A 17,979-nucleotide genomic window follows, 5' to 3' on the forward strand; every position below is an offset into this window, starting at 1 on the left:
ACGCAGCATGAGTATGGCCCAGGCCTGGGTCTCTAGGGAACACCATGGTTTACCGGCCATTCTTTGGCATTTAGTCATTATTGCCACAAGCCGTTATTTACATTCTCATGTGTGTATCTGGTGGCCTCAATTAAGACAGTGAGTGACTAGCACTCTTGGGAGTAAAACAGTATATGTACCTCAAGTATACTCCATCCTATGGCCAACTAATCAGAGGTGAGGGGCTACAGTTTTTACATATGCACATAGCTCTCCGTGTCACCAACCTGCTAGTGTTCAATTTGGTTCACATCCACCAATATTGATGAGAAGCTTCCTACGTATAAAATGCCACATTAGATACTAAATGGGTTACAAAGATAAGCAAAAGCTCTCAAACTAATCTGGAGCCAGGAAGACTGTAAGGTGAGGCAACAGTGGCAGCACAGGAAAGGTTGGCCATCCCCTAGAGGGCCGCAGAAGAGGTGGAGCCCACCTAGCAGTGTGACAGGAGAGTGTGACAGGCAGGATGAGACAAGGAGGAAATGGCACGGGTGGGAGTGGGCCTGCATCTGAGGAGAGCTATGAAGAGCCATGGGATTTCAACAAAATGCAATGAAGACAGGAAAGAGTTTTTTTTTGAGTACAGGAGATCACAGCCAAAGGGGAGGTAGGAAAGTACAGGATGTGTCTGTGGCATAATAAAGTACACAGACTGAGTGGAACTGGAGGCACAGTGTCATCACCCCCACAACAGCTGGTGGCACTTAATGAGTACTTGTGGTGGTCAGGCCCCAACTTACTTGATGTCCATGTAGGCCCTATTATCTCACCTTCCTATTATGGGTGGGGAAACAAACCAGGATCTAGAGCCTGCTACTGGCTGGGATGGGCAGGCCTGGAGGGGGAATGCTGCCTGGCACTCACCCCAATGCTCCGCCTTGATGGGGCAGCGGAGCTGGGCTGCTGGGGCAGCCTGGACCACGCCACTCAGGGCCTCGCAGGGATGTGGCCGGGTGAAATAGTGGAGGTCACTGAAAGTTTTAATTCAGAAAGGTCATATGACCAGAAGTGGGCTTTTAAAAAGACCTAAAAGACAAATGGTGAATGAGGACCTGAAATAGCCTGCTGGTGACTGGCATAAAAAAGGGCAGAAGTGGAAGAGATCTAGAACTACGGACACAGAGTCCTAAGATTACCTGGTGACTGCCCCCCCCCGTAAATCCATGCAATGATAACTACACAAAATGGAAAAGCAAGGCCAGGCGCAGCAGCTCATGTCTGTCATCCCAGCACTTTGGAAGGTCAAGGTGGGAGGTTCACCTGAGCCTAGGAGTTTGAGACCTGCCTGGCCAACATGGCGAGACCCCCTCTCTACAAAAAAATACAAAAATTAGCCAGCATGGTGGTAGTGCCTGTGGTTCCAGATACTCAGGAGGCTGAGGTGGGAGGACTGCATAAGCCCAGGAGCCCAAGCTGTGATCGTGCCACTACACTCCAGCCTGGGTGACAAAGCGAGACCCTGTCTCAGAAAAAAAAAAAAAAGAAAAGCAAAACACTCAACTATATAATCACCATTCTTAGAAGAAAACATAACTAGTTTGAAATATGGACATTCTATTAAGTACTTTGCTTTTATTCCTTGTGAAGAGAACCATGTGAGGAGTCAGTGATTAACTGAGGGCTTATTCCTCTGAGCACTGCTACCCAACCCAGACCTCCAAAGGCTGTTAACGCCCAGGCAGGAAGGCTGAAGGCACTGCCATGCTTTTAACACAAACACAAATATAGAGCAGAGGCCAAGCTGGATCCGGAAGGTGCTCATGGCAGGCTGGCGCCCCCCCGTGGCCACCCTCTCTACCTGATGCGAACCTCTAACTCCTACGGAGACAGCAGGAATACAGTAGGGAACATTCAGAAGATAGTGTTGCCTCTGCCACAGAAATGAAGTAAACATCTGGAAAAAATGTTAAGTAAAAATCATTTCCCTCACCTTGAGCCCTCATATCTCCCGTTCCTCTCATATTCAGTTGGAAGTCTCAATGAACAGAATGTAGAAGCAGAGAGAAGAGGGAAAGAGAAAAGAAATCTTACATGCCAGTACATGACCACCAATACCAACACCAACACCATAAAATAAACAAAGCCAAAACACGTTTTAGTCACCAGCAGGGCTTATGAAAACTCTTCCTCTCATTTGACTGAGCCAGCGCTACCTTCTTCCACAAGGCTGCAGGGGTGTGCACAGGGGCCAGCTCCATGCTGCACACTGCATACATCACACACATCGCACGCCACACTGCTACACACAGGACACACTGCTGCACACACTGCACACCACACATGCACAGCAGGCACTCCTGCTGGCTCTTCACCCTGAGAATGCTCGGCCTCAGAATGGGGTTATTCTCACTTTCTAACTGCTCCCCATAGTATAATGGGTTTCCAATTAAAAGCCAATAAGGCTATCAGCTGGATTCTACATTCAGTTATTACCTGTTCTGTCCAAGGAAAAATCAGACAAGTGGGAAGTTCAATTAAAAAAATAATAATAGAATGGAACTGCCAACAGGAAGAAAGTGTTTTTCCCACAGTTTTGACCCACAGCTTGGCCTTCTGGTGACTTGAGAGGCACAGGTACAACGTAGCCCTTCATGAAAGATTTCCTGCCTCATGTGTGCATTAAGAAAGCAACATTTTTGGTCTCTTGATTATTACCATCAAAAAAATATATATATATATTTTTTGAGGCAGGGTCTCACTCCCCTAGGCCGCAGCACAGTGGCATGATCATGGCTCACTGCAACCTTGACCTCCCAAAGCTCAGGTGATCCTCCTGCCTCAGCCTCCTGAGTAGCTGGGACCACAGATGTGTGCCACCACACCCGGCTAATTTTTGTATTATTTGTAGAGGCGGGGTTCTGCCATATTGTCCAGGATGGCCTCGAACTCCTGGGCTCAAGTGATCCGCCTGCCTATGCCTCCCAAAGTGCTGGGAGTACAGGCATAAGCCACCACGCCTGGCCTAAAAAATATTAATAAAATCAGAACACCACTTTCTGCAGTGCTTTAAGTAAAAATAATGAGATACTCTTTCGTCAGTGGTTGCTGGAAAGTGGCTTTCAACTCTGAAAAAATTAAAACATTTCTGCTACGCAGCTGTTCACATTTTAATTTCTGAAAAAGTCAAATCAAATGAGGCTGCAGCTTTGAATTTTATGATTGTTTTCTGTATTAGCTAATTTTCCTGTCACTTTAAAGCCTTTTGCTAATTCAATCCTCAGTGAAATAAAAATAACACAATTACCACTTACCTTTTGCATGCCTGTGGATAATCATTAATTGTACATTAACATTACTGAGCATCTCATTCTTCAAACAGGAGCATGCTAAGTGTTATTAGTATGAAGACAGAATTATTTGGATGCTAAATAATTCTACCAAAGAAAGAAAATACACAGAGCATGCATCAGCCTTTTGTTGCATGGGTGCCCTTTAAAATGCCTGACAGAGTTAATCTATTTCTTTTCAGTTTCCTTTCAAGGAATTAAGTATTTAGTTATCAGCAGAAAGTTTAGTTTATAAGGAAAAAACAGGGCCGGAAAGCCAAACCTAATGTTAATTGCAGGAGCCATTTGGGAGTGAGGATTGAAAAATAAATGTGTATATATAAATCCTACCTTTTGATAAACCTGAATGACATGTTTCTAAAAGGAATTAAGTAAAAAAAAAAAAAAAAAATTAACAAAAATAACTCACATAAATTAAACAGAAAATCTAATCAATTACAGAGAGAAAGAAAAAAACAAAGCAGGGTTCCTTCTCTGGCCAATCAACAAAGAAATGCTGACATTTGTTGAAAAAGTAAAATTACTACAAGTAATTAAATGAGTATGTGATCTTTTAATACATCAAAAAAAAAAGTAAGAAAAGGTTTAGCAGTAAATATTGACATTAGCTGCAATTAAAAGCTCTTCAGATGGATACACTGTTTTTTTTGTTTTTTTTTTTAAAGATAAAGAGTCTTGCTCTGTCACAGTGCAGTGGTGTAATCTCGACTCAATGCAATCTGTGTCTCCTGGGTTCAAGCAATTATTGTGCCTCAGTCTCCTGAGTAGCTGGAATCACAAGCGCATGCCACCACGCCCAGTTAATTTCTATATTTTCAGTAGAGATGGGGTTTTGCCATGTTGGTCAGTCTGGTCTCAAACTCCTGGCCTTAAGTGATCTGCCCACCTCAGCCTCCCAGAGTGCTGGGATTACAGGCGTGAGCCACTGCACTGGCCAGATACACTTTCTTTTTTTTTTTTTTTTTTTTTTTTTTGAGACGGAGTCTCACTCTGTAGCCCAGGCTGGAGTGCAGTGGCCGGATCTCAGCTCACTGCAAGCTCCGCCTCCCGGGTTCACGCCATTCTCCGGCCTCAGCCTCCCGAGTAGCTGGGACTACAGGCGCCTGCCATCTCGCCCGGCTATTTTTTTTGTATTTCTTAGTAGAGACGGGGTTTCACTGTGTTCGCCAGGATGGTCTCGATCTCCTGACCTCGTGATCCGCCCATCTCGGCCTCCCAAAGTGCTGGGATTACAGGCTTGAGCCACCGCGCCCGGCCGCAGATACACTTTCTAAGATAAAATTTATGTTGACAAGTAATTTGCAATATACTAGTAATAAAACATTTTTCAATTTTCTTCAGAATACCTTATGAACAAAAATCTTGCCTTCTTATACACAAACATTAAAAACTTCATTATAAAATATTTAACCACTAAGAAAAAATCATTACTTCTTTCAGGAAGATGAAACAAACATTAACACATTATTTGTTACAGTGGTATGACATAAATCACGTTTTAAGAAAAAAATAGGTGATTGGGATTTAAACTAAAGTAGACTTTTCAGTCTTAGATCTCAAAATGAATAAAAACTAAGTGGTAAGACAACAGTATGAATTTTACTTTTATGTAATAAACAGGAAGAATTCTATTTAAAAGGGGTAGCTCTGTTCATTAAAAAAATTTAAGGAGATGTGCAGGATGTGCTGAAAATAATCTGACAAAATATTTTTCAAACTACGAATGACGTTTTTATGATCAATGCGATCAGCTTCCCTGGGCAAAAATAGGCTGAGTTTGCTAATTTCTATTTGTAAAACCCAGTTCTGTAACTGGACATACCAGGCACTCATCTATATCTGCTGAATGACTGAATTAATGAAATCCTTGGTTGGGATAACTTTGGCATTGCTTCAGGTATTAATTTACCAATTAAAAAAAAGTCTGGCCGGGCGCGGTGGCTCACGCCTGTAATCCCAGCACTTTGGGAGGCCGAGGCGGGTGGATCATGAGGTCAGGAGATCGAGACCATCCTGGCTAACAGGGTGAAACCCCGTCTCTATTAAACACATAAAAAAAATTAGCCGGGCGAGGTGGCGGGCGCCTGTAGTTCCAGCTACTTGGGAGGCTGAGACAGGAGAATGGCATGAATCCGGGAGGCGGAGGTTGCAGTGAGCCGAGATCGCGCCACTGCACTCCAGCCTGGGCGACAAAGTGAGACTCTGTCTCAAAAAAAAAAAAAAAAAAAGTCTAACTACTATAAATAACTGCCAATCACTTCATAATCAGATCAGTGGTATACAGCAGGGTCATCAACAGTACAATCATGCATGTGAAAATCTTTAATATATACTGCCTAAATATAAGGCAATATTATCCAAAATATTTTGGTTGAAAACGATTAAAAGGTCTTTAAGATATATTTTTTATTTCCTAATTTTCTTTTATTTTAAAATATTTATTTATTTATTTAGAGACAAGGTCTTGCTCAGTCACCCAGGCTGGATACAATGGTGTGATCATAGCTCACTGTAACCTCAAACTCCTGGGTTCCAGCAATCCTCCTGCCTCAGCCTCTCAAGTAGCTGGGACTACAGGCATGTGCTACCACTCCTGGCTAATTAAAAAATGTTTTTGTAGAGATGGGGATCTCATTATGTTGCCCAGGTCAGTCTTGAACTCCTGGCCTCAAATGATCCTCCTGCCTCACTTTCCCCCAAAGTGCTAGGATTACAGGCATGGGCTATGCACAGTGCCTGGCCCATTTCCCAATTTTTTTTTCTTTTTATTAAAAAAATAAAAGGCCGCTTGTGGTGGCTCATGCCTGTAATCCCAGCACTTTGGGAGGCCGAGGCAGGCAGATCACTCGAGGTCAGGAGTTTGTGACCAGCCTGGCCAACATGGTGAAACCCTGTCTATACTAAAAATACAAAAATTAGCTGGGCGTGGTGGCATGCACCTGTAGTCCCAGCTACTTGGGAGGCTGAGGCAGGATAATCACTTGAACCCAGGAGGCGGACACTGCAGTGAGCCGAGATCTTGCCACTGCACTCCAGCCTGGGCAACAGAGCGAGACTCCATCTCAAAAAAAAAAAAAAGTAGAGGTGGGGTCTCATTATGTTGCCCAGGCTGGTCTTGAACTCCTGGGCTCAAGTGATCCACCTGGCTCAGCCTCTCAAAGTGCTGGGATTATAGGCATGAGCCATGGTGTCTGGCCGTTTCCTAATCTTCCACTAGGAAAAATCAGGGTTACTGGTCAATTACTATATGAGTGCTTTTCTTAACCTTTCCTCCTACAATCCCCTGAGGTATAAAGAGGAAGGAGGAAGCTGCAGGAGGAGGTCTTCACACTGCCCATGGCAACATGGATCAACCTGAGGGCAGAGGCACTTGCGTGTGCCTGGCTGTTCTGCCTGCAGGGTATGGGTGACTCTTGAAGTCTCTGAGCAAGGCCAGCCCTGATCCCAAGGGGAGAGAATTTTGCTCCTGACTACAAAGGGCCCATAGCTCTCCAAAGCCATGTACTCTCCAAGCAGAGTGCAGGCTTCCTGACTCCAGCCCTCTCCAGACCTGGCCATACCGGGTCTCCCTTGCAGCATCTAAGTGCAAACACCTCAGTCTTCCAGGCAATGCAATTTTAATCCTAGCAATTATTGCTAAAGGAGGATAAGAACTTTCAACCACTCTAGCAAGGATTTTGTTTTTAAGAACAAACTGTCAACAGTTGATTAAGTATAGCACTAAGGTAGACAACAGACCTCAGTTAATAAACTTTAACAAGATAGGATAAAAGACTATCTTTCAGCAAAAATTTGGGGGTGGAAATAGCCTGGAAATTGTAAATCAGATGACCACTAGAATTTTTTTTAAACAACAAGCCTGAGTCTCCAATTTTAATTCAAATATACAAAATAAGTGTAATGCAACTGTCATGCCTGCAACTGTTTTTTCTAAGGGGAGCACAGTGCAGTGGCTAAAAGGGCAGAGTCTGGTCAGACAGACCTGGCTCAGCCTGATACTTTCTTTTTTTTTTTTTTTTTTGAGACAGAGTGTCACTCTGTCGCCCAGGCTAGAGTGCAATGGTGTGATCTTGGCTCTCTGCAACCTATGCCTCCTGGGTTCAAGTCATCCTCTTGCCTCACCCTCCCAAATAGCTGGAATTATAAGTGTGCGCCACAACATCAGGCTAATTTTTATATTTTTAGTAGAAAGGGGGTTTCACCATGTTGGCCAGGCTGGTCTTGAACTCCTGACCTTGAGTGATCTACCTGCCCCAGCCTCCCAAAGTGCTGGGATTACAGGCGTGAGCCACTGCACCAGGCCCTGATACTTTTAAAAATATGTGCCTTAATCTCTCCGAACTTCACCTTCAGTTTCTTTTATAAAATGGGGTGGACTATGGAGATTAAATTAGAGTGTGTGTGTGTGCACACTGGTACATGTGTATAATAAATATACTCATTTCACACATATAAACGTGTGTATGTATGATACTCATACATAAAATATGCATATATATAATATACATACGTATTTATATGTATAAAATGAATATGACTGTATCTATGTATACAGACATCTACCTTCGCACACAATAAGCATTCAAATAATGGTAGCTTTGACTGGGCACGGTGGATCACTGAGGTCAGCAGTTCAAGACCAGCCCGGCCAATATGATAAAACCGGGTCTCTAAAAATACAAAAATTAGTCGGGCGTGATGGTGGGCGCCTGTAGTCCCAGCCACTCGGCTTGGTAGGCTGAGGCACAAGAATCACTTGAACCTGGAAAGCGGAGGTTGCAGTGAGCTGAGATCACGCCACTGCACTCCAGCCTGGGCGATAAAGTGAGACTCTGTGGGGAAAAAAAAAAAAAGAGGTAGCTGATATTTTTATCAATGATAATCTTGTTTCCTTTTTTCCATTATATACATGTAATAAAATCAATGCTAGTCTTTTTTTTTTTTTTTTTGAGACAGAGTTTCACTGTTGTTGCCCAGGCTGGAGTGCTATGGCGTGATCTTGGCTCACCCCAACCTCTGCCTCCCTGGTTCAAGCGATTCTCCTGCCTCAGTCTCCCTGGGATTACAGGCATGTGCCACCATGCCCGTATACATACTTATTTTGTATTTTTAGTAGAGACTGGGTTTCTCCATGTTGGCTAGGATGGTCTCAAACTCCCAACCTCAGGTGATCCACCTGCCTCGGCCTCCCAAAATGCTGGGATTATGGGCATGAGCCACTGTGCCCAGCCCAGCCAATCAATGCTAGTCTTTTTTTTGAGACGGAGTCTCGCTCTGTCGTCACCCAGGCTGGAGGGCAGTGGTGTGATCTTGGCTCAATGCAACCTCCACCTCCCAGGTTCAAGCGATTCTCCTGCCTCAGCCTCCAGAGTAGCTGGGACTACAGACACGCGTGCCACCACCCCTGGCTAATTTTTGTATTTTTAGTAGAGATGGGGTTTTGCCATGTTGGTCAGGCCTGTCTCAAACTCCTGACCCCAGGTGATCCACCCGCCTTGGCCTCCCAAAGTACTGAGACTACAGGCATGAGCCACCCAGCCTAGCCCAATACTAGTCTTCAAATGACTGAAAAAGAGTATGAAGAAGACAAAGAAACTCTTTTTTTTTTTTTTGAGACGGAGTCTTGCTTTATCACTCAGGCTGGAGTGCAGTGGTATGATCTCGGCTCACTGCAATCTCTGCCTCCCAGATTCAAGCAATTCTCCTGTCTCAGCCTCCTGGGTAGCTGGGAATCCAGGTGCCCACCACCACGTCTGGCTAATTTTTGTATTTTTAGTAGAGACAGGGTTTTACCATATTGGTCAGGCTGGTCTCTAACTCCTGACCTCAGGAGATCTACCCGCCTCGGCCTCCCAAAGTGCTGGGATTACAAGCATGAGCCACCATGGCTGACCAGGAAGGAATGATTTATTCTGGGAGTCAAAAGACTCTTCTCAGAATGAACTCACTGTCTCTTTTGCTGGCTGGTCATGAATGGGTGCCCCAAACCTGGCAAAGCTCTTTGGCCCATTCTGTTTTGCCCAGTCTAAAATGAGGTGGCTTAATAAAGGGGCTAAGAAGTGAGTAAGAGGGTAAATAGAAACCTTCTGGGCTGGGTGTGGTGGCTCACGCCTGTAATCCCAGCATTTGGGAGGCTGAGACAGGTGGATCTGAGAATTGAGGAGTTGAGACTAGCCTGACAACACAGAGCGAGCACATACTACTAAAATACCAAAAAAGAAAAAAAGAAAAAAAGAAATCTTCCCAACCCATCTGACTTCTAGATTGGCTAATGGATTCAAAGAAATCACACTCAAATCTAAGTAGGAGGGTTAAAGTTAGCCATGTTTTACTCCAAGCCCAGTGAGACTCGATACCAAAAAAAAAAAAAAAAAAAGGAATACTACCAATCTTCCATGTCCCTAATAATAGGTAGATCAGACTTTAATGTGACTCACGGAAGTTTCAGATGATTGGTCTGAAATTACATTTAAGCAGGTTTAAAAAGAGAAAATGGAGATGCAAGGTAAGGGAAATGAAGTGATAACAGGCCTTCTCATACACGCATAGGGAATGCAGAAAACTAGGAGGAGGTTGCCACAGATCTGACTTTCACACCTGGCAAGGACTCCTACTGCTGTCCTGTAAGCTACAGATGACAAACAAGGGTCTATCCAGTGGAAACCTGGGATACAGACAGACTGATCTGGCTAGACTTCATTTTAAAAAATTTCCCCTAGGATGTCCTGAAACTGCAGGGGCTCTTGGGTTTCCTGGATTCCTTCTTGGAAAGGTACCTTTCACTATTTGTTTATGGTTCAAAGTGGTATCCTTTCTTTTTCCTCTTGAAGCAGCCAATATTTCTAGGCTTTAGTAACAGGTGACAAAGTTATGGAAATGAAGTTATCTCAAAGGACCCTTGAAAGTTTACTGAGGCCCCAAATGCTAGCCTTCTAGACACATGGAACAGTTTAAAAAATTTCCAGGACCACCAGCCAAGAATCATGCAGCATTTAATAATAATAATAATAGTAATAATAACTTACTATTTTTTGATAATAAACCAGAGATTTTATCTCCAAAACTATACCATTTAAGGACATTATCTTACTCTCAATATAAATTACTAAGACTGAGAGAGAAACTTTCAAGATTTGGACTCTAAGAAATTTACTGCCCCTTAACAACAATTAAGCGAGAAAAGAGGAGCTGTCTCTTTCCTCCACGGCTGGAGATGATTATGAAAGACACGCATGGTCTTTCCTGCTGGTTATTACAGAGTACCACCCCCTACCCGCACCAGAACTCGAGGTCTGCCTGTTTAGCTACAATGAACATGCCATGCAGACAGACATGTGAGCAAAAGGAACAATAATTAAAGAACAATAACAAAAACCTCCTAAACGCTAGTTAACTTTTAGTGTTACGAAGACTCTGAGCTCTACAATTTCTACTTTCAAGGTTTTAAAGTATAAAGTTAGATATATATAAAACCAGAAAACCATGAGTTGAAGGCAGACTGAAAAGCATCCAGGCAGCGGTGACTTCACACAAAAAAGACATCTTTCCTTTTGCCCGACGTGTTCACTCCAAAACAACCAGCACCTAGCACTTACCTCCTTGTGAGTTTTGAAGTTAATTTACTAAAGAGATTAGTGGAGCCTCGGCTTCGAGTCTGGGACAATGGTGTGGCTTCATGGGACAGGCTGGGAGAGGCAGGAGGGCCATTGTATGTCGCGGTTCGCCGTTCCCGGGGCTGGCCGTGGAAAGTGCTACGACTGGCAGTGCCTCTTGGGAAGCGGATTCGATCCGGGGTGGCTGCACTGCTAATACTGTGTGTTGAAGCGACTGGAGTTCTCTGATCAGGAATAGTGCTATGAGATCAGAAAGTAAGAAGCTCTCAGAACATGATATACAAAAATTTACAGTCACAATATACCTTCTGTATACACAGTGGAGAAAATTGGGTATAATAAATCCAGATTCAAGGGGTATTTTATAGGACTTAGGAGCAAAAGTTCAGTGGGAAAGGGTACCAAAAGAACAATACATAATGAGACAAAGCCTCATGGAGTTTAAGGGACCAGTATTATATATATTTTCAAGGACAAGATTAATGCAGGGAAATTCTAGGACAGAGAACAGCTAACTCAAACTTCTCCCCTTTCCTTCCCTCTCAAATTGCTTACATACAGAGAACTGTGCCAATATGAAAGAAAGAAAGGATATGCAGGTGTAACTGAAGAACAGGCAACTAAAAAGTTTTGGAAGTACACAAATGGTATATGTATAAAATTACACATGCTGAAAGCAACTTGGGAGGAGCAGGAACTTCTTATATACACTTTGTAGTATGCAAAGGCACGAAGACACACACACACAACCGAGGACATCATGACACAAGATGTGCTTAACTAAAATCACATGGAGGAAGGACACCTTGTGGACAACTGTAACAAAATCTCAGACTATAAAATCCACAGCACAAAATTAAGAAGCAGTGGGTACACATTAGTTTCACAAAGAATGTGCATTTTTCTTACATAGCTTTGAAGTTATCTCCTTCACTGTCTATTGGAGGTAACATCATCTTGGGGTGCCCAGAGGCTGACATGGACATCGGCTTCTGATGTCTCAGCCGACAGGTAGATGTACAAACTGAGGCAGGGCTAGCTGCGTAAGCGAACATTTCTGTCAGGCTGGGAGGGGTTTGGGTTCAGGCAGAGGCAGAAACACAGTATGAAGGAGCAGTGACCACAGAGCAACCTGTGTGTAATGCACACACCTTCCTCCCAAGCCATCGCATTTTTGGTAAAGAATAAAAATCTCCTAAGCTTGTTTTGGAGATTCTGGAGCAACTGCTAACCTATAGTTGCTTTTTTTTTTTTTTTTTTCCAAACAGTAATCATAAAAATGTATTACCTTAAAAGAAAATAGCAGATCACGTTTGATTATCTGTTTCTATGAGAGGGACAATGTCCTCTGACGGTATGCACAAAGTAAAACCTATTCTAAGAGATGCCTCAAATTCAAATCTAAGTGGTAAAATGAATATATAATATGAGCATGCTATGCTCTCAATCTGTTCCCAAAACACACTGACATATTTTTTATTTACTTTTTTTTTTTTTGTAGAGACAGGGTCTCGCTATATTGCCCAGCCTGGTCTTAAATTCATGGCTTCAAGCGATCCTCCTGCCTTGGCCTTCCGAAGTGTTGGGATTACAGGCATGAGCCACCATACCCGGCCCACACTATTTTAAATGAATTAATAAGACTATAGGTATAGGAACTAGCTTTTATATAACAGAGTATCCTATGTTGTTTGGTGTTTTTTTGAGACAGGGTTTTTTTGCTGTCACCTAGCTGCAGTGCAGTGGTACGATCATGGCTCACTTCCTCAACTTCACTTCCTCAACATGCAGCCTCAACTTCCTGGGCTCAGGTGGTTCTCCCACCTCAGCCTCCTAAGTGGCTGGGAATGCAGGCGCACTCCACCATGCCTGGCTCATTTTGTATTTTTAGTAGACACAGTTTTGCCATGTTCCCCAGGCTGGTCTTGAACTCCTGGGCTCAAACGATACACCTGCCTTGGCCTCCCAAAGTGTTGGGATTACAGGCATGAGCCACCACACCCAGCCTTCTAATGTTGTTTTAACAATATAGTCTAGAACCTTCCTCCTCAAAGGACATTTACTCCAAGATAAAAAACAGCAGAGCCCCCTTCTCCAAGATGGGCAAATTCATCAGAGCAAATTAACTGTTTACAGATACGGTAAGACAGAGTGGCTGGAAGTCTGCAGTTTCACCTAACACACACAGTTACCGGACAAAACTATCCATAGCAGTCTCACTGGGACACATTATTTGGAATTCCAGCTCAGTAATCATGTCCTTGGAATTCAAGGGCCGTTTCTTTCCTTTAAGGGTAAGTAGGAATACAGCTCTTCCAATGTCTTTCTGCAGAAATCCTCTGGAGGGACTGAAACCTGGAAACTGTCAAGTTCTTCCTTTCCCTCACTCCCCATACCTAGACTAACCACATCTTGTTGGTGTCAACTTCCTAGTAGCCCTTCAGGTGGCCCATCTGCTCCACATCTACCACCAAGGCCACAGTATAAAGCTGCACTCCTTGTCTTCACTGGGCCGCCTGCCTTTGCCCCAACACCTCCAATCTATTCACCTTACAGCTGAGAACTTCTTAATATATAAACCAGACCTTGTCACTCATCTGCTCATACTTCTACAGAACACCAAGTCTTTGGCATAAAGTTCAGTTTCCTCGACTCGGAATGCAAGTAAACATCCCCAGGCCCCTGAAGTCTGGCCCCTGCCATTTCTCTAGGCTTTGCCTTCTATCATTCCCTCCTGGAACTCAACTTTCTGGCCTTCCTGATGATGTGTGGTCCATTGGTCAGAAAATGTTTGCAGGAGTTATTCTCTCAGTATGGAGGGCTGCGATTTTTTAATTCACTCTTCAAAAATGAACCAGAGGTCATCATCTCCATGATGTCTTATCTGATCTACTTTCCCTCTGAGAGTTAAATCACTTCTGTTTTTAGCTCATGCACGCCACATTGTATCCTAGTGACCCTTCTCTGCTGAAGTCCCTGAAAACACAGCCCGAAATCTTGTCAATGTGCCCCCCACCAGTGTAAGCAGAAAGCCTGGCAGGGCAGGTATTCAATAAACGTTCTCCTAACAGAGAAGATTAATCAATTAGCAACTGGAATTCTGATAGCCCCAACATGAGGGAGAAAGGTCTTTAAAATCAAGAAGAACTGCTTGTCCCTGAATTAAAACATTTTTATTTAAATTTTTATTTTTGGAGATAGGGTCTTGCTCTATGCACCCAGGCTAGAGTGCAGTGGCACTATCACAGCTTGCTGCAGCCTCAACCTCCTGGGGTCAAGCGATCCTCCTATCTCAGCCACAGGAGTGCGCCACTATGCCAGGCTAATTTTTAAGTTTTTTTGTAGAGATGGTGGTGTCTCACTATGATGCCTAGGCTGGTCTCGACCTCCTGGGTTCAAGTGATCCTTCTGCCTCGGCCTCCCAAAGTGCTGGGATTATAGGCCTTCTAAGCCACTGTGCCTGGTTCTGTCCCTACATTTTTGTTTGAGAATTCCGCCCTCTGACTTGGGAGAATTTACACAGTCTGAGAAGAACTGGAAACAAATGTCTTATAAAGACATTTATTCAGTTTTGTATTTATTGAGTTTCGTATTTCTGCCACTCAGTATCCATTCTTTTCCTGTAGCAACAATATTCACATTTTGCTTTGGTGGAGGCAACTCTAGGTCCCACACAGATCAAGGAGACAACCTAAGGGCTTCCGCTTGAGCACAGCTGTGTGCGGGAAAAAGCTATGTCTGATGGTGCTGAGCCCAATCATGGAACTACCACCAAGGAGGCAGAAGCAGATGGATCCTAACTCTAGCCCTAGACTTTTTTTAGTTATATGAACTAACAGCCTTTTTATATTTAAGCCTGTTTAGACTGGGTTTTCTGTCACCTGCAACAGAGACAGTTCTAACTGACTAAGGTTTTTAAAGAAATGCTCGGTTGTTTCTTGTACATGTGTACAGACACACGTACACATGAACGCACACAAATGTATTTTTCTAACAAGATACAGCTAAATACAACTATCTCTTATGCCCTTACCTTTCAGGGTGAGTCTAGGGTCAATACACTCTACCTCCAGCTGTTGACCTTTTTTTTGCCCAAATTAGTAACTAGTCTCAGTAGATGCGCCAAGAAAAGCAGGGGAAGAAGAGGCAGGAGTAACCGGTTTGACCCTTTCCCTGGTGAATACAAATGGTCCCAAAGTCTTTGGAGAAGGAAAAGGCTTTTAGTCAGCTTGCAGGCAGGAGCGTGCTGCATCGATTCCCAATGAAGCACACTGCTGACAGGCCAAGCTAGATCTTTAAGGCATACAAACATGGTAAAAGGATGTGGACAGATGCTTTGCAGCAAAAAAACGGATCCTCTAGAGACCTAAGAAGGAAATGTAAGTTTATTTTCTCATTATAAATTAACAAAATGGTTTTTTCTTTTGTAGAGATGGGGTTTCGTCATGGCCCAGGCTGGTCTGGAACTCCTGAGCTTAGGCAATCCGCCCGCTTTGGCCTCCCAAAGTGCTGGGATTATAAATTATTAACTCGAGGCCAGGTGTGGTGGCCCACACCTGTAATCCCAGCACTTTGGGAAGCTGAGGCGGGTGGATTACTTGAGGCCAGTAATTCGAGACCAGCCTGGCCAACATGGAGAAAACCCACTCTACTAAAAATACAAAAATTGGCCGGGAATGGTGGCTCAAGCCTGTAATCCCAGCACTTTGGGAGGCCGAGACGGGCGGATCACGAGGTCAGGAGATCGAGACCATCCTGGCTAACATGGTGAAACCCCATCTCTACTAAAAAAATACAAAAAACTAGCCAGGCGTGGTGGCGGGCGCCTGTAGTTCCAGCTACTCGGGAGGCTGAGGCAGGAGAATGGCGTAAACCTGGGAGGCGGAGCTTGCAGTGAGCTGAGATCCGGACACTGCACTCCAGCCTGGGCGACAGAGCGAGACTCTGTCTCAAAAAAAAAAAAAAAAAAATCAGTTGGGTGTGGTGGTGGGCCTCTGTAATCCCAGCTACTCAGTAGGCTGAGACAGGAGAATCGTTTAAACCCGGGGGTGGTGGCTGCAGTGAGCCGAGATCATGCTACCGAACTCCAGTCTGGGTGATAGAGAGAGAGAGAACCCGGGAGGCGGAGCTTGCAGTGAGCGGAGATCGCGCCACTGCACTCCAGCCTGGGCGACAAAGCGAGACTCTGTCTCAAAAAAAAAAAAAAAAAAAAAAAAAAAAAAAAAACAAAACAAAAAAACAAATAAACTTTGTGACATATTAATTTTAAAGGCAATTAAACTTTTTAGAAATTTAATCCATGTCACGTCATGAGTTTCACAAAGAAGCAACAAAATAGATTTTTTCTGGCTTCTACAGTAGGCCTAACACCCATAAGGAAACAGTAAACTCAGTAAGACGTTTGCAAATTTCAACTTCGTACAATCAAGCTCACAAAAATCCTATTGACAACAGGCAGCCCCAACATCACAATGGTCTACAGATATATTCTAAAAGGTCATCAAGTTAATTGTTATGAAATTCGAATGATATTTCCCCCCAGGAAAGTGTTAAAAATGATACTTTTATTTCCTAATCTAGCCCACAATTTACATAAGCAAAACAGTAGCAGTATTACATTTCTTTTATAATTAAAAATTTTTTTTACAGTTTTTATGGGTTCATAGTAGCTGTATTACATTAATTTAGTTTTATTTTTTTGAGACAGGGTCTGGCTCTACCGTCCAGGCTGGAATACAAAGGTGTGATCTCAGCTCACTGCAACCTCCGCCTCCCAGGCTCAAACCATCCTCCTGCCTCAGCCTCCCAAAGAGCTGGGACTACAGGCGTGCACCACCACACCCGGCTAATTTTTATATTTTTAGTAGAGATGGGGTTTTACCATGTTGGCCAGGCTGGTCTCGAACTCCCGACCCAGGTGATCCACCTGCCTCGGCCTCCCAAAGTGCTGGGATTACAGGTGTGAGCCACTGCGCCTGGCACCCAGCTAATTTTTTTGTATTTTTGGTAGAGATGGGATTTTACCATATTGCCCAGGCTGGTCTTGAACTCCTGGGTTCAAACAATCCTCCTGTCATGGCCTCTCAAAGTGCTGGGATTACATGGTGGCATGAGCCACCGTGCTTGGTCTACATTTAAACCTTAATTGACAGAAATAGCAATATTTTTCTTAAAATTCAAGTTGCATGAAGTTGAGTTCCTATTAATCTACCCAACTGTTTCGTACTCATGACTATCTTTTAAAATTAAAAAATATATATTTTTATACAGATCGGGGTCTCAAGCTGCTTTGCCCAGGCCGGTCTTGAACTCCCGGCCTCAAGTGATCTTTCTATCTAGACCTCCCAAAGTGCTGGGATGACAGGTCTTGTGAGCCACTGTGCCCAGTCTTGACTATCTTTTCTAAAACATTAATCCACTTAAGGTTACTAAAGGATAGGCACTTTGAACTTGTTGGTATGACCTCTAGCCCCTATCAGAACATTCTGATAAGAAATGTATTGGCTGCTGATTGAAAGCACACTCAGAGATTGGGCAAAAGCAAAATTAAAAATATAGTCCAAGGGCAGGCATGGGGGCTCATGCCTGTAAACCTAGCATTTTGGAAGGCTGAGACGGGAGGATCCCTTGAGGCCAGGAATTTGAGACCAGCCTTGGTAACATAGGAAGACTTAATCTCTACAAAAAATAAAAAATTAGCCAGGTGTGGTGGTCCACGCCTACAGTCCCAGCTGCTCAAGAGGTCAATGCAGGAAGATCATTTGAGCCCAGGAGTTTGAGGCTACGGTACACTATGATCATGTCTGTGACTAGCCACGGCACTGCAGCCTGGGCAATACTGCAAGACTCCATCCCTTAAAAAACAAAAAACAAACAAACAAACAAAAAAAACAGACTTTCTTTTTTTGAGATGGGGTTTCGCTCTTATTGCCCAGGCTGGAGTGCAAGTGCAATGGTGCAATCTCGGTTCACTGCAACCTCTGCCTTCTGGGTTCAAACGATTTTCCTGCCTCAGCCTCCCAAGTAGCTGGGATTAT

At 43.8% G+C, this 17,979-nt stretch overlaps 1 protein-coding gene across 15 annotated transcripts in view; it reads right to left on the reverse strand.

The window, feature by feature from the left end:
• The window catches only part of MARK3 (microtubule affinity regulating kinase 3), a 116,007-nt gene that overhangs the window by 1,685 nt on the left and 96,343 nt on the right, over positions 1-17,979 (reverse strand). For 6 of the 15 annotated variants that reach the window (XM_009212304.3, XM_009212307.2, XM_021941629.1 and 3 more), the window contains 4 exons: positions 11,852-12,007; positions 10,925-11,182; positions 3,660-3,686; positions 1,973-2,017 (listed from right to left, as the gene is read on the reverse strand). In XM_009212304.3, coding sequence (XP_009210568.1) covers positions 1,973-2,017; positions 3,660-3,686; positions 10,925-11,182; positions 11,852-12,007 — 486 coding nt within the window. The remainder of the gene's footprint in view (positions 1-1,972; positions 2,018-3,659; positions 3,687-10,924; positions 11,183-11,851; positions 12,008-17,979) is intronic. The other 9 variants (XM_009212310.2, XM_003902309.3, XM_003902310.2 and 6 more) reach the window with 7 other exon arrangements.

Source organism: Papio anubis, chromosome 7 (genome assembly GCF_008728515.1).
Source record: "Papio anubis isolate 15944 chromosome 7, Panubis1.0, whole genome shotgun sequence".
NCBI classification, from domain to species: domain Eukaryota; kingdom Metazoa; phylum Chordata; class Mammalia; order Primates; family Cercopithecidae; genus Papio; species Papio anubis.